Source organism: Sparus aurata, chromosome 7, assembly GCF_900880675.1.
Source record: "Sparus aurata chromosome 7, fSpaAur1.1, whole genome shotgun sequence".
In the NCBI taxonomy this organism is placed as follows: Eukaryota; Metazoa; Chordata; class Actinopteri; order Spariformes; family Sparidae; genus Sparus; species Sparus aurata.
In genome coordinates this window covers 7,170,783-7,184,734 of record NC_044193.1, presented here as the reverse complement: position 1 = coordinate 7,184,734, position 13,952 = coordinate 7,170,783, and the positions used below count along the sequence as shown (strand labels likewise).

The window sequence follows — 13,952 nt, the reverse complement described above, 5'->3', positions numbered from 1 at the left end:
AACATCTGAACTTTTGCCCGGCAACGATTAAATGTGGTAAAATCAGGGGACAACCTTTCCCCCGTCTTTTTTTTTTTTTTTTTTTTTTGGAGTTTCCATAAACTTTGCTGGAAATGTGTCTATATTCACGTCGTCAGTAATGTTCTTATCTGAGCAGCTCTGTTCGGATTCAGGGGCATTTACGTTTGTCACTGCTGGGAAAAGGTTGAGACTGTTTGGAGACCTTTGCCCCACATTTCTGCCTTCATCTGCCTGAATGGACAGTCTGTCTCCGCACTGAGACCTCACCATGTTGTGGCTGTGGAGGGTTTATAGTGTGTGTAGATGTGAAGAGTCTTTCAACAGGAGCTCAGGGGAGGAAAGAGAACGTATTCACTGGGTTTATATGTAACGTTAAGGAAAATAAGGTGTAAAAATCTGAAGGAATGTGTATGTTTGGATTTGTTATTTTATTTGATTACTACCTTATTCTTTCCGACTTGATTATTACTCAGCAATTGGTCTGTGTAGTTTTAGTTTATTTGTGTGAATGTATAATTTACGGAACAACAAAAAGAAATTCCTTTATACAAGCTTGTACTGCGTTATAACGATCATTCTCAGTACGTACCGCAAGCTCAGATTCCCATTTATTTTTCATTTTAAAAGCACGGTCTTGTGCGAACGGCGACAATAGCCTGGTAAAATTCAGTTACTCATCCACTATCACTCATATATTCTTCACTGGTCGGTGTGTAGTGTTTTTTTTATCCAAGAAGAAAGGGAGAGAATAAAGACAAATACAAATGGCAGCAGAACTAATGTAGATTCTGTACAGGCTTTATTTGTGAGCACATTGAGATCCCATCATAATACACAGAGTAGATCAACATCTGTTGAATGCATCAATAACAAAGCCACATTCAGCAAGAGAGACAAAAAGCAGACTGAACCACAGGCAGTACAATAAATAACATATTCTAGCAGTTGGCAAGTTATGGACATACTTGTGGCATTTACACTGTTGATGATTTGTCAGTTTGAACATATATTACATTTTGTGTATATGTTTAGCTGTTTTTATCTTTTTAGTACTTTTTTTTTAAATAAAAAAATGAAGCAAAATATTTTAGAAAAATAAAATGGTACACCAAACAAATAAACACAAGAGACGACTTTACCAGAACAGATGATTCAATATGGCTTATTTAAAGCAGTAAGCATGCGTTTTTTCCACCTCCATATATTTTATTGTTCTAAAGTTTGATATCTTACACATAATAATCTCTCTCATTGCATTGCGTTGTATTTTTTATTTGTGCAACATGTAACAGCAATCCTAATGAACCCAGACACTAAGTGCTCTGATGAAACTCTCCCTGGAGTTCTGATATAAAGCCTTGGTGACCTCAGAGGTCGACGAGCTGGGCGTTGGAGTGGAGCCCTGCAGCAGGTGAGCCCGTCACAAACCCCTCTAAGAGAGACAACCCTTTGAATACAGTCCTGTTGACCTGAAGTCTACCTCTCTGCATCTGACTTAAAGTGAGTCCTGTTCATCAGAGTGTGTGCGTGTTTGTGTGCGTGAGTGTTCCAGGTAGCTGTCGGGAAACGTCATAGGCACTCCTTCCAAAATAAAATGTCCCACTCTACTGCGTGGACCTCTCAGACCGCTTCGGCCTTTCAGAGGATCAACGTCTTCTCGTTTTCAGCGCAGGGGGGACCTGCTGACACAAATCGGCTGCGTGCTGAGTCAGCGCAGCAACACTGACCTGCAGAGGTGCAGAAACACACATTTAGGATGAGGAAGACATGCATAGCGTGGCACACACAACATTAATTTATACCATGTAATTATCACTCAGTCTCTTTTTTCCTCTGCTTCTGACAAAATAAAGTCTTATCTTGTAGTATCGTATCCTATAATATCGCATCGTATCGTATCGTATCGTATCGTATCGTATCGTATCACATCTCATCGTATCCTATGGTATCGTATTGTATCGCATCTGATCTTGTCGTATCACATCGCACCACATATACTGACATATGTTGTCAAACAGCATGCAATTAAAGGCCCTTAATCTGTGTACAACTACAGTATAGTGTCTTATTGCCTTATTCACCATTTATTAAATGTTTATGAAGGCTTCATAGGGACACTGAAAGTTTTGTCACTTATTTAATTTTTATGTAATTTTTATATATCACATCTTCAAATGTAATAAATGATTGATACATTTTATTTGTGTGGGACTGATGCACTTTGAAAACTTGTTTAATAAATGTGTAATCGAAATAAGTTCACTCGTGCAACAGCATTTTGGTTTTTAATGTGAAGGGTTTATGTGAACCTACCAAGTAAAATGTGTTTTTTTCCATGTAAACTTCATGCAGCCTTCACATGACTGAGCAAACTCCGGTCTGCAGAGGTTTGTTGTCACGGGTTTTACCATACCTGAAAGCAAAAAGAGAAAAGCATCGTCAAGCGTCGGTCCCGCTGCGATAACAGAAACTCAGAATTTAAAAAACCTCAGACGTTTCTTAGTTTGTACAAACCCGTTCAGGTTGGACGGCTCTGAGTGGTAGACGTTCTTCCCCTGCTCAGCTATAGTGGGTGCGTGGTGTGCGACGCACTGACTCTGGGTGGCCTTCAGCATGTGGTACTGGCTCTTTGGTTCAATGTTTGTCGTGGGCAGGGACATGTGATTCGGCCCGTTTACTGTCCCATTGACCTCCGCCGCCTTGGGGTCAGGTTTTCCTGGATCGAGACGTTTGTGGTTCGTGGTTGGTGGGGTGGACACGTCGCTCACCTTGATGTCTGGGATGCTGGTCTTCCTCAGGACCAGTTCTGAGTGGGCCAGCTGCAGCTTCTTCATGTGATTGATGGCGACAGTAGCGTTAAAAGCTTGCTGTGAAGTGAAAATAGACAAGAGGGTCAAAAAAAAGATCTGAGCGCTTAATAGACTATACATAGCTTGACTTGAACTGCTAATCCATGATGATGTCTGGAGGGAATCACTCATTTCTGCGAACCACGGATATGTTTACAATTCTTTACATTTCGACTTTTGGCTAGGCTAAGGCTTATAAAATGCTTGGTTCGGCTAAAGGAAGTCTATCAAGTAGACTGTCTAGACAGAAAGCACATGTTTTATTTATCAAGTCATTTTTATTATTGCCAAACAATCAAGTCCACTCTGATTCCCCTGACAGTAAAAGCCCTACATCAGCCATCAGCGGGCTTGATTACGGAACAGGATCTAATTAAACTGTCCTTAATCAGGGAGGATTTAGGTGGACACCCGATTAATCTACTATAAACAGTGGGTCCTTTATAAGATTATCACTGTAATGCCAAGAAATCAGTGAGGACCGACCTTCCACTTGGTCTTGGCAAAGTTCTTTTGGATGTTGACGCTGACAGAATAGTAGATGTCCTGGCTCCGTGCCGTCTTTCCGATTATCCTGGAAATCAGATGAGGGAACAGAACAAACACATTTACTCCAAGGAACAAGTTAATCCTGAACCAATCTGTGTGACCTAACACATACAGAGATAAGTCCCTACCACCTGGACATAACATATGTTTATTTACTGAATGTGAGTGCGCATATAGTGTCGCTAAAATGTTAGAAATCTAAGAATATAAATATAAATTATAGTCCCATGTTGTAGGAAGCTCTTTCTCCTTTTGTAAGGAGAGTAAAAAAGCCCAAAGAGGACCATAATAATGAAATGCAACTATATAACTGGGGGTAAAAACACGAGACAATTGAACATTTCAAGAGTTTAATCTCATGTTATGATACAAGGCTTACGACCGACACTCACCAGGGATGTCTGAGCGCGAGGTCGGTGGTGTACCGCATGCTGGGGTTCTTCTGCATCATGTTACGGATGAAGTCCTTAGCTGCAAAATGACACAAGCGACACACACAGTTAGAGGCGAGGAGCAAAGCCGCTGTTCAACACGTCTGCGAGCGTGCTCAGTGTAAATACCAGATTCAGAGATGTCATCCCAGAAGGGCGAGTCGAACTCATACTGCGCCTTCATGATCTTGGAGAACAGCCTCGACTCGCTTTCCTCGTAGAAAGGGGGATATCCACAGAGTCTGCAACACAAGCATGAATCATTGTAATGTGTTTAGGTGAGCGGCATGTGTAGCAGATGCTCACTAGGTGGTGCTATGGCTCAATCACTGCATTATTCAGCCTGCATGCAGGTAACTGTGTCATGCTAAACACACACATGACCGGCAGTGGCTGTGAATCTGAAAATCCTCCTAAATAAAGGAAGCCCTGCGGCTGGTCTTTGGTTAAACGCCTCTCTGCTCTTATGTGAGCACCCGTCCGCCGCGACTTTATACTTACAAGATGTAGGTGATGACTCCAATAGACCAGCAGTCCACTGCTTTGCTGTAGGGCTTCTGCGCCAGAACTTCAGGAGCTGAAAGTGAGAAAAAAAATATGACACTTACATCATCGATGACTCTTACAAGGCAGAAAAACACTGGTATTAATATATGACATTGTCTGTCTTCGTGTCACACCCCTGCGTGTGTCTTATATTCCTCTGACCCATTTCAGCCCGCGGCTCCTTAAGTGTCCATAAATCATTCATCAAGGCAGACATCTTTCCTCACCTACGTATCCCGGGGTGCCGCAAGCTGTCGACATGATGTCGTTTTCTATCATCTTGGAGAGGCCGAAATCACTGATCATGATCTTGGAGTCCTCCTCCTGGCTGTAGTACAGGATGTTCTCTGGCTGCACAGGGACAAAGACAGGAGAGCTGCTCACACATTGATGTCCCCAATGAAGAGTCTCTCAAAGTGTTACTTCACCTGTGGCAGAACAAGTTCTTTAATATCTACCCTCTGTAATAGTACCAATGCTGGAAATGGAGAAGACCATTAGAAGTGAAAGTCTTGCTATCAAATTCTATCCCTGTACAATAAATCCAGAAAATGTATAATTAATCAATCTTTAGTTTAAAGTTACTTAACTGTTTTCAAATGCTTTATCAATCATTTATAAAGCACATTTTTTAATTGTAAATGGTTAATAAATATTCTGTAGTTCATCTATAAACATCTAAAAACTGATGTTTATAAAGCTTTAAAGCATTTTATTGTTTGTTAACAGTGAAACAGCTATTAACCAAAGTTTAATTCAGTATAAACATGTCATTTATTAATGATTGTTGGTATAAAGTGTCACCAAAACATCTAATAGTTTGACATCTATGACCTCTTGTGAGAATTAGATGAGATGAACAACACAACTCACATACATATGAACATCTAAATGATTATATTTGTTATATTTTGAGTATTAAGAAAACTCTCTCAAACAATATTCAACGACTGGACAGGATTATCAGGTAAAGATGATCTGATGGTGGTCCGAACTCCATAAATAAACGTATTTAATATATTATTCTAACAAAGCAGCAGCACAATGTATGAATAAAAAGTAATCAAATGTAAAGTCAGAGAGAAAAAGTAAACTTTCTTTACATTCCATCATTGTATGAAACCTCAAAACAGAGAGGTTTCATAAGCCTTGATATTTGTTGGCTATGACTTATTGGTCATTGTTCCGCCTAAGTGCACGTACGTTTTTGTGTGATTTTATCAGATCCATACCTTGAGGTCACGATGCACGATGCCGTTCTGGTGCAGGTAGCTGACGGCCTGCAGCACCTGCTGGATCACGCTGCTGGCATCCTTCTCTGAGTAAACCCCCTTGTCCAGAATACGGTCAAATAGCTCCCCGCCTGAAACACTGGTCAGAACAAACCACTACCGTGAACATTTCCATCTTAAATCTCATTTCAGTTCACTAATATTCCCGTTTAATTGATTAGATGAAGATGGAAAAAAAACTCACAGCTGCATGACGAGATAGTAATGGGACCGACTTTCATAGAAATCCTCCATCCCGACGACGTTATCGTGCTGGATTCTGTTGGAATAACGAGGTGTTTTAATGACGATGCTTCACATGTTTTCAACACAAACAGGGAGCTGATCGATGTGAATCCTTCCCACACTTGACTGCTGGGCAAATATTCACCTCCTCAACACGGCGATCTCGTTCTCCAGATTGAGGTCTCTCTTCTGTTTCTTCTTCACGCACTTAATGGCGAACAACTTTCCCGTCTTCTTCTCCTTCACCATGAACACCTCTGAGAAGGCCCCCCTGTTGATTAACACACAGACACGATGGGTTAATAATGATGGGTTCAATCACACTGACAGAGATAAAAAGTCTCCTCCGGTCTGACGAAATGAGTCTTCCCTTCTTATTAGAATCGGGGAACTGTTAATAAAATATGGGGATCTGAACAGCACTGATTTTAGGCCTCTCGCTGGGTCTAATTCAGATTGTTCTCAACCGATCAGGGAGAGTTTTGTTTGCTTCCAGTTCCTTATTTTGTTCACAGCTTTGATTTAGAGTTTGGCAGTGTGAGTCGTATTTGTCTCTATCTGTGTAATTGCTAGAGAATGAAATAGTCTGAGGGTCTAAAGACAGAGGGTGTCTTACTCTCTACTGAGGCAGTGTGGTTTATGATTGTGGGCAGGATCATTAAAAAAAAAACTGACTTGACTTGAGTTGACTCATTTTGAAAGCTGGATGAATCGATCAATGGAAATAATCTTTAGTTGCAGCTCTAATTTTAAGCCACTCTTTAGGCTAAATTCCTGTTTGAAAAAAAAAAAGGTGTTTTGCAGCTGTGTGGACTGGATTGCTTCGTCGTGTTACTTCAGTTTGCCTGTGATGGAAACAGATTCAATTTCTCGCAGCGCACCAGAACTGAAATAAAACGCCCCGCAGAAAAAGCGTTATCGAGGGGCTCAATTAAGAGCCGCTAAAGATCTCCGAGGCTTAACAATTCACATGTCAGGGGGCTTATTATTCAGCTCGGTGCTGCGCTGCCTCCATGCTATCTTCGGCGCCGTCTGGGAATAGTTGTTCTACCTGGTGGATTAGGCCCTTTATCCCTGACGCAATGGAAACAGAGAGGTCAGAAACTGAGCATGTGCAGCAGGAGAGTGACAAGCCTCTGGACACCAGCACAGGCCAGGTCAGGTCACAGACGGGTGTCAAGGGCGGTGGGCAGACACGGGATATCCCAGCTTTTGTCTGGGGAGCGATGACACCGACCAGTGATGTGCACAAGGGGGGGCAGGGGGGGTGGTCTCTCCCCCCTCGTGGCCCAATTGTTGAAAAACGCGTGCTAAAGTGCCCTCCTGGTAGCCAAAACGTGCACTAAAGTGCCTTCTTGGGAGCCAAAAAAGCGTGCCAAAGTGCCCTCTTGGTTGGCAAAACACACTAAACTGCCCCCTTGGCTGGTTAAAACATGATAAAGTGCCCTCTTGGGAGCCAAAACATGCGCTAAAGTGCCCTCTTACGAGCCAAAACGCGTGCTAAAGTGCCCTTCTTTTTCGCCCCTGCCCTTCAAAAAGTCTGTGCACGCCACTGACACCGACCCTGAAGGAATGCAGTCTAACTCACGCCTGCTGCAGAACCTGACTACCTTTAACAGCACAGTGTGGATCATTTAAGTCTGATTTCCCATCCTGCATGTTTTCTCATCACATTTAGAAGCCGCACACACTCATGCACACATCCTAACGCAGGGCTCAGTGGGGCTGACAGGTACAAGCTTCTCCCTCCTCCCCCCCCGCAGCATCATCGCAACACTTCACATCCTATTACTCCGCTGATTTCTCCGCGGTTACCAGAGCTCATTTCCTTCCTCTCCTTCGTCTCCTCGAGGCTTATTGCGACTCTCGAGAGAAATCATCCATCAAGCCTGGCGCGTAAACCGTCAGACAAAAAGACGGAGGGCAATCAGAGATCGCTGATGCACCAACTGGAGTGTGCACGTTTGATTGAAGCTTAAAAAAAAAAAAAAAAAGAAATGTTAGCGTGAGTTTTTCTGTGTGCTTTTTGAGTCGTCCTGTGAGTTACATCTACCCGCTGATGGGACTGTGTCCTGATTATCATGAAAGCTGTAGGATGTTGTTTACACTACATGTTGATGAGGCCCGATGGAGCAGGCTGTGTTTGGTTTTCTGCGTAATCGCAGGTCCCCTCTGGATTCTCCTGCTCGTTTTATTGTGATGGAAACAGGAAGAGATGAAAACTAAACCGTCCACCTGAGAATGGGCAAAACAGCTCAGGGGGGTGTTCGCTCTGTTGACACCTTCAACAGAAATCCTGCAGTCGAGCAGAATCACTCAGCGGCTCAGACGGCATCTTTCTTCAATCACACGTTCTCCTACATGTCTTCACAAACGTCTCCATAAAATAAAGTGTCTGTGGAAATTGAAGTCATTGCTGCAGACCCATTGGGCCCCTTAATGGATCGTATCCTGCACTCAGCTTGATCACCTCCGATGTGTTCGTCTCAGCGCCCCCGGCGGCCTCCTCAGCCCTCAGCACAGATCCGCTCTGTTTTCCAGCAACATGCTGACGACGCTCTGAGAGACTCGCACCTTTATTTACTGTCGGCCTCTCGTCTGCCGCTCTGCGGCCTCTCGTCAAATACTCGAGGATGCTGGAGGACCTGCTGATTATCAATGCTGACCTCACAGAAATTAGGTCAACACAAGGGGCTGTTGACTGAGTGTGTGTGTGTGTGTGTGGGCGTGTGCCCTCTTGATTTAGTAAAATTACTACAGGTAAGCATTTAAAAATGCGGGGTAACTGGTGTTTCATCACCACATCTTCTTGCTATTAGAGCAGCAAAGATTACTATCATTATTTATTGAGCAGTTGGATATCTTATTTATTTTCTTTAATTTATCGTTTTGTCTACAAATGATCTCTCGTGTTTATTTTGCCAAGAATAGCTGAATGCAAGACAACATCCAGGGATGTAGTGGGAACACAAGTTTTGATGACTGGCCGAATACAAAAAACTCAAAAAACAGGCAAAAGGAAATCCAAGAAAAGACAAAAAACAGACAAACTAAACAAAAAAAGGGCAAATACAACAGAGGGAAAGTGACAGGAGGCAGGAAATGAGGCATGACACTCGTACATGAGGTGGAAACCTACAAAATAAAACAGGAAATGACTGAGCGAAAACACCCAACCGTGATGAAACCCTCATCGCAACTTCCTGAAGCCAAAAGTGATGTTCTCAAATATCTTGATATGTGTGACCATCAGTCAGAAACCTAAAGATATTCAATTCATTATCATTAAACATTATTCAAAGAGAAGGAGAAAATCTTTTGTCATCTGAAATTATTGATCAACCTGGTTTAAAAAGCAGGCGCTGATTATTTTTCCGTTCATCAACCAAACTGTTGCAGCTGCACTTCAAACTTTTTTTTTTCCTCTCTAGTTTATTTTGAATCACAATTCAACAAACCTTCAGAGAAAATAATTGAACTGTTTGTCACTGTTGTGCTGTTCTTGTGAATGAATAGCTGCGCTGACCTCGCAGCCAGACGCCATCAGGACAGTCAGACTAACCCTCCGACAGCCAGAGCGTCTTGTTGACTAAGACCTCGGGGAAAGTAGGCCTCGTCATGTCAATCCAATCAAACCGGTAATCTGTCCTCCGACTCAAACAGCATGTCGAGGGTCTGTGAGCACGCCACGGCCAGAGCAAGTCGACACCGAAGTTTTTACTGCAGCGGCAGCGCTCGGTTTGCACTTTAAAAGTAATACAGGAAGAAATTCTCACAGTAGATCCAAAAATTTAAGCGAAATGTAGGATGTCTCGAATGAATCTGGATCTCTTCCCTGTAGATGTTTTCCTGAACATCTAAGAATAGACGGTGATGTACGCTGCACAGATTATAAAGTCCCTCGACACACATTTGTGATAATATATAATAAAATTGACTGAACTCGACTCAATATATCGTGTTTTTCACAATCAGAGAAAGGTATTCGGTAGTTTTGATCATTAACAACTGAACAGGCTTTAAATCATGGTGGTTATATATTCATCTATTCATTCATTTGTTGAAGCAGTTTGTTATATAATTATGTATTTATTCAGGCATTTCATCCTACAATTATATTTTGTCCCGTAGAAAACTGTCCCGTGTGACACAATAAAAGAACATTTTTGAATGAAAGCCTGAAACTTCAGATTTGATATTGTCTCTCGGATCGTGTCCTCAAAACCAGACAGACTAGATTTAAATCTAAATATAGGAACATCCCATCTGTGTTTTTGTCTTGACATACTAGTGCTCAAAGAAAGTCTTCTAGCCTTAAGTGGGTTTATTTTTACAGACACGTCCCTTGAATCTAGCTCTCAGGACAAGGCAAGTGACATTTACTTGATTTAGGATCTTCCTCTGAAGGCACAAGATAATCATTGATGTTTAACCTGGACACGTCAGACAGTCATACTTGATGGGATCTTCAGTTTTCTCAGTGTGCTACGGTATCTCAAACTGAGTAAAGTGTACTTACGATCCGAGCTCCTCCATGAAGTCAAACACCTCGTGGATGTTCTCCGTGTTTTTCTTCCACACGAAGTCGGCCTCGTGACGACCCATGTCTGCGGACGCTTCAGCCGGGCTTTGTTCTTTGGGAATCGGGGAGAAAGAAAAGACTTCAGAGGAGGCGGCAACACAACCGAAGTTCCACAGCGCCTTGCAGTAATCCAGGTTTAATATCCAGACTCCCTCATCATCATAATCAGAAAGACAAAGTCCTCAATTTGGGATTAATGGGGAGACATGAGAAGGCAGGTGTGAAGGTTGGAGCGTCTGCAGCGCCGCTCAGACTGTCTGCAGGAGGACGAGCGGATGACACGGCGGCAAGGACTCTTTGTCTGGCGGACGTTAGGTTAGCGCACTAATCCCTGCTGGAAGTAGCACACGGTCGGGGGCCAGGTGACTCCGCACCGTATGAATCATGCCCAGCCATAATCTGACACACAGGAAGAAAAGTAAGAGGAAGTTTCTGAACAAAATCTGCCTGAACAACTTTGATCGTCACACAAAGATTCAATTCCCGTCTTTGTCTTTGCTTGAATAGTAATCAGTGGTGGAAAATGACTCCAGTGCTGCACTGAAGTAGAATATTTAGGTACTTCAGTCCCATTTTCTGTTACTTATTACTTCTACTTCACTACAAGACTTTCTAATGACCATTATTAATAAAAGGTCAAAGAAAAACTTTTTATTGTACAGATGCAGCTGATGTTTGCAACAGCTTGTCAATGGTTAATACATGCTGTGTAGTTGATCTGTAAACATTATTGGGATTAATAAAGTTATAAAGTTGCAACTGATTGTCACAAACCATTAACTAAAGTTTAACTAAACATTCACCATTTATTATTTATTGATTATTCCCCCCAAAAAAGATGCAACTACTGAACTTGTTACTCCACTGTATTTATTTGGCAACTTAAGTGACTGATTTCTTTGCAGTTTTAGTTTAATGATATAAAATAATGAATCAATCATCATGTAATATTTTAGGTCATGGCTAAACTTTATGGATTCCCAGGCGGAAAATTCACAAAGCTGCTATATAATATAATCTCAACCTCAACATTAAAATGATGAATGCATCAATAATTATAATCCAGTTAGATAGTATCCTGCATGATCGGTTCTTCAACTTTTGCACCTTTCACTCGAGTAAAAACTCAAATGCGTGACTTCACTAACATCCACTCCTGCTACTTTTTGCTCCTCCGACATCTGAGCACCTTTTTCCGCCATTCACGTCTACGCGGATTAGAAAGCGGTGAGAAAACACGTCATCCAACGAATCTGGTGGAACCCAGAGAGGGATTAGGAACACTTTAAATGAGCAGGTCACCCACTTTGTTTTCCTGCCCTCTTTTCTCTTATATAAGGGATTAACTGTTGATCTGGAGACTTGTCCTCGTCACAGGTAAAAATACCAGAGTACAGCCTCTAATTGTTAACACGACATGCAGGGTCACTGAAAGTTGTGTCACTGCCGTCAAATAATTAAGACACCCTATAAAGCATGTATTAATCCATTGTAAAGGTTAATAAACATCAGTTGTAACTTTAGAATGGCCAATTAAATAATGTTTTTTAGATGAACATGGTCATTTTTGGTATTTTACAACCATCAACTGCAACTTTACAATTAAATAAAAAAAAAAATAATTGGAACAGAACGACCGATGAGGAAGAACCTGCATGAGCTTCTGAGTCAATCCAACGTTTACACCCACTGCAGTGTGAATCCAAACGTTGCAGCACAACACACTGCTCCAAATCAGCTGGGGATACCGGGATATGGATGCATATGTGCATGTGCATTAATCTAAATGCATCTATTTTGCTCGGTTAGAAGAACAACAGTCGGCCAAAGTGCTGACCAGGCAGAAATAGCAAAAGAACAACACAATAATTGTTTTTTTTTTTTTTTTAAAACCCAATAAGAACAAGAAAGGCGTCCATCACGCTCAATCAAACACCATGGAATAAATAAGAAAAAACAGACAGTGTCTCGCTGACTTTAACTCCATGCATTATGCAATAAAAGCACATTTTTGGGGGACCTAAAATATTCACAAAACACAAAATAAAATTCAGAGAAATCACAGAATAAACACTAAAATATCCAGCTCTGTCCCCAGCTACATTTGAGCAGTGAACATTTAAGATCCTTTACATGAATGCATCTCTGACAGCATCCCCACATCGACCTCCTCTTCTCGCCTTGCACCTTTAATTCCCACATTTGTTCCCTCTGGCTTCCCCCCTGCACTCAGCATGCCCTGCACAGCTGCACTGTGTTGTTACTGAGGCAGATGCTGGCGACTCTGCAGAAGATCACTGGTGCACAACAACAACAACAACAACAACAACAATAACCGATCTGCACAATGTGTCCAAGCACTGCAAAACTCATTTGCACAGACGCACACACAAAACCTGCAGCAGTGATCCACTTTTCTACAGATCGGCCCCCTCACTCTTCTCCTCACTGTAGATTCACAGTCCAGGCACGCGTTTTTCGCTGCTGTGACGCAAAGCAGCCGTCAATGCATTCGTAATTACAGCTGGCGAGCGGCGTGAGAGAAAGCAAACAGCCGGGCTGATGTGAGGCTGAGTGACGGCGGAGGCTCTGCTCTCACACCAGCAGCAAGTTGCTCTGCGGCATCCACGGACAGATCGCTCTGCGGCAAAAAAAAAACCAAAAAAAAAAAACAAGAGGGGGACTGATCTGATATTCAGATCGAGCTTGAAGCACACAGCATCTCTCACACCTGAGCAGGGAGGCTGCTGAACACAACCAACTCGAAACACGACTAAACGCGTTAACGCAGAAACACTCCAAACTACCCAAATTACGCACAGAAAACACAACACCTCGAGTCTTCACTGCAAAACAAACAACTCACAAACGAAACAACAAGAGGTGTGAGTCGTCCAACATCCACGCAGTGTTAACTCAGTTGACGGAGAAGAGGCTGACACTCACCGAGACTCTGTGCGCTGCAGGAGCTCTGCTCTGACTCTCCTGCGCCGAGGTCTGGACAGATTACTTTGTCTGGGACCTTACAAGTACCTGTTGTCAAGCCGGAGATTACATCCATGGGGAGAGCCGAGGGGGAGGGGCTGGCAGGCTCACAGGTGCTCATTCAAGACTGACGCACTGACTCCAGATCAGGCGGCTGCTGCGGCATCACACATCTTTACCGACACAGCTGCAGGTTCATGGAGGAAACCGAGCGCATATATACAGTGTGAGCGGCTTCTCCGGAAACTGCACGATTCAGTCAAAACAGCAGCGCGGTGTGTTGGAATCTATGGAAGCCTGTTTCGGACATTTATAGACAAACAAAAAGATGCAAACTAACCCTGGTGAACACAATATTCACACGGCAAGTCATGATTATGAGATAAAGAGTCGAAATTGTGAGATGAATGCAGTCGAAATGAGATAACATGCTGAAATTATACATCTTATAATCATGACTAACGAGAATATA

The 13,952-nt window shown here is 42.6% G+C and overlaps 1 protein-coding gene across 3 annotated transcripts; it reads right to left on the bottom strand.

Moving 5' to 3' along the window:
- Nucleotides 1-798: 798 nt before the first annotated feature.
- On the bottom strand, nt 799-13,742 carry camk1gb (calcium/calmodulin-dependent protein kinase IGb). Of its 3 annotated transcripts, none has more exons than XM_030421708.1 (13): nt 13,442-13,742; nt 10,433-10,547; nt 6,059-6,184; nt 5,873-5,947; nt 5,629-5,767; nt 4,624-4,747; nt 4,352-4,427; nt 3,980-4,092; nt 3,812-3,890; nt 3,357-3,444; nt 2,536-2,888; nt 2,335-2,434; nt 799-1,748 (listed from the first exon to the last, which is right to left on the bottom strand). In XM_030421708.1, exons 1-12 carry the CDS (start codon nt 13,599-13,601, stop codon nt 2,377-2,379), a joined length of 1,506 nt encoding a protein of 501 aa, XP_030277568.1. In that variant the 5' UTR covers nt 13,602-13,742; the 3' UTR covers nt 799-1,748; nt 2,335-2,376. The 3 variants fall into 3 exon arrangements, with proteins under 3 accessions (XP_030277568.1, XP_030277569.1, XP_030277570.1); XM_030421709.1 differs by having other exon boundaries at nt 13,529-13,742; XM_030421710.1 differs by lacking the exon at nt 13,442-13,742 and adding an exon at nt 12,883-13,149.
- Nucleotides 13,743-13,952: the final 210 nt, after the last annotated feature.

What these genes read in the sequence shown, in the direction of transcription:
- camk1gb (XM_030421708.1), bottom strand. Translation starts at nt 13,601, where the DNA reads ATGAGCACCTGTGAGCCTGCCAGCCCCTCCCCCTCGGCTCTCCCCATG. An exon ending in CTGCAGCGCACAGAGTCTCG is followed by an intron (nt 10,548 to 13,441) that starts GTGAGTGTCAGC and finishes CGATTCCCAAAG; the next exon opens with AACAAAGCCCGGCTGAAGCG. An exon ending in CTCGCGCTCAGACATCCCTG is followed by an intron (nt 3,445 to 3,811) that starts GTGAGTGTCGGT and finishes TCTGATTTCCAG; the next exon opens with GATAATCGGAAAGACGGCAC.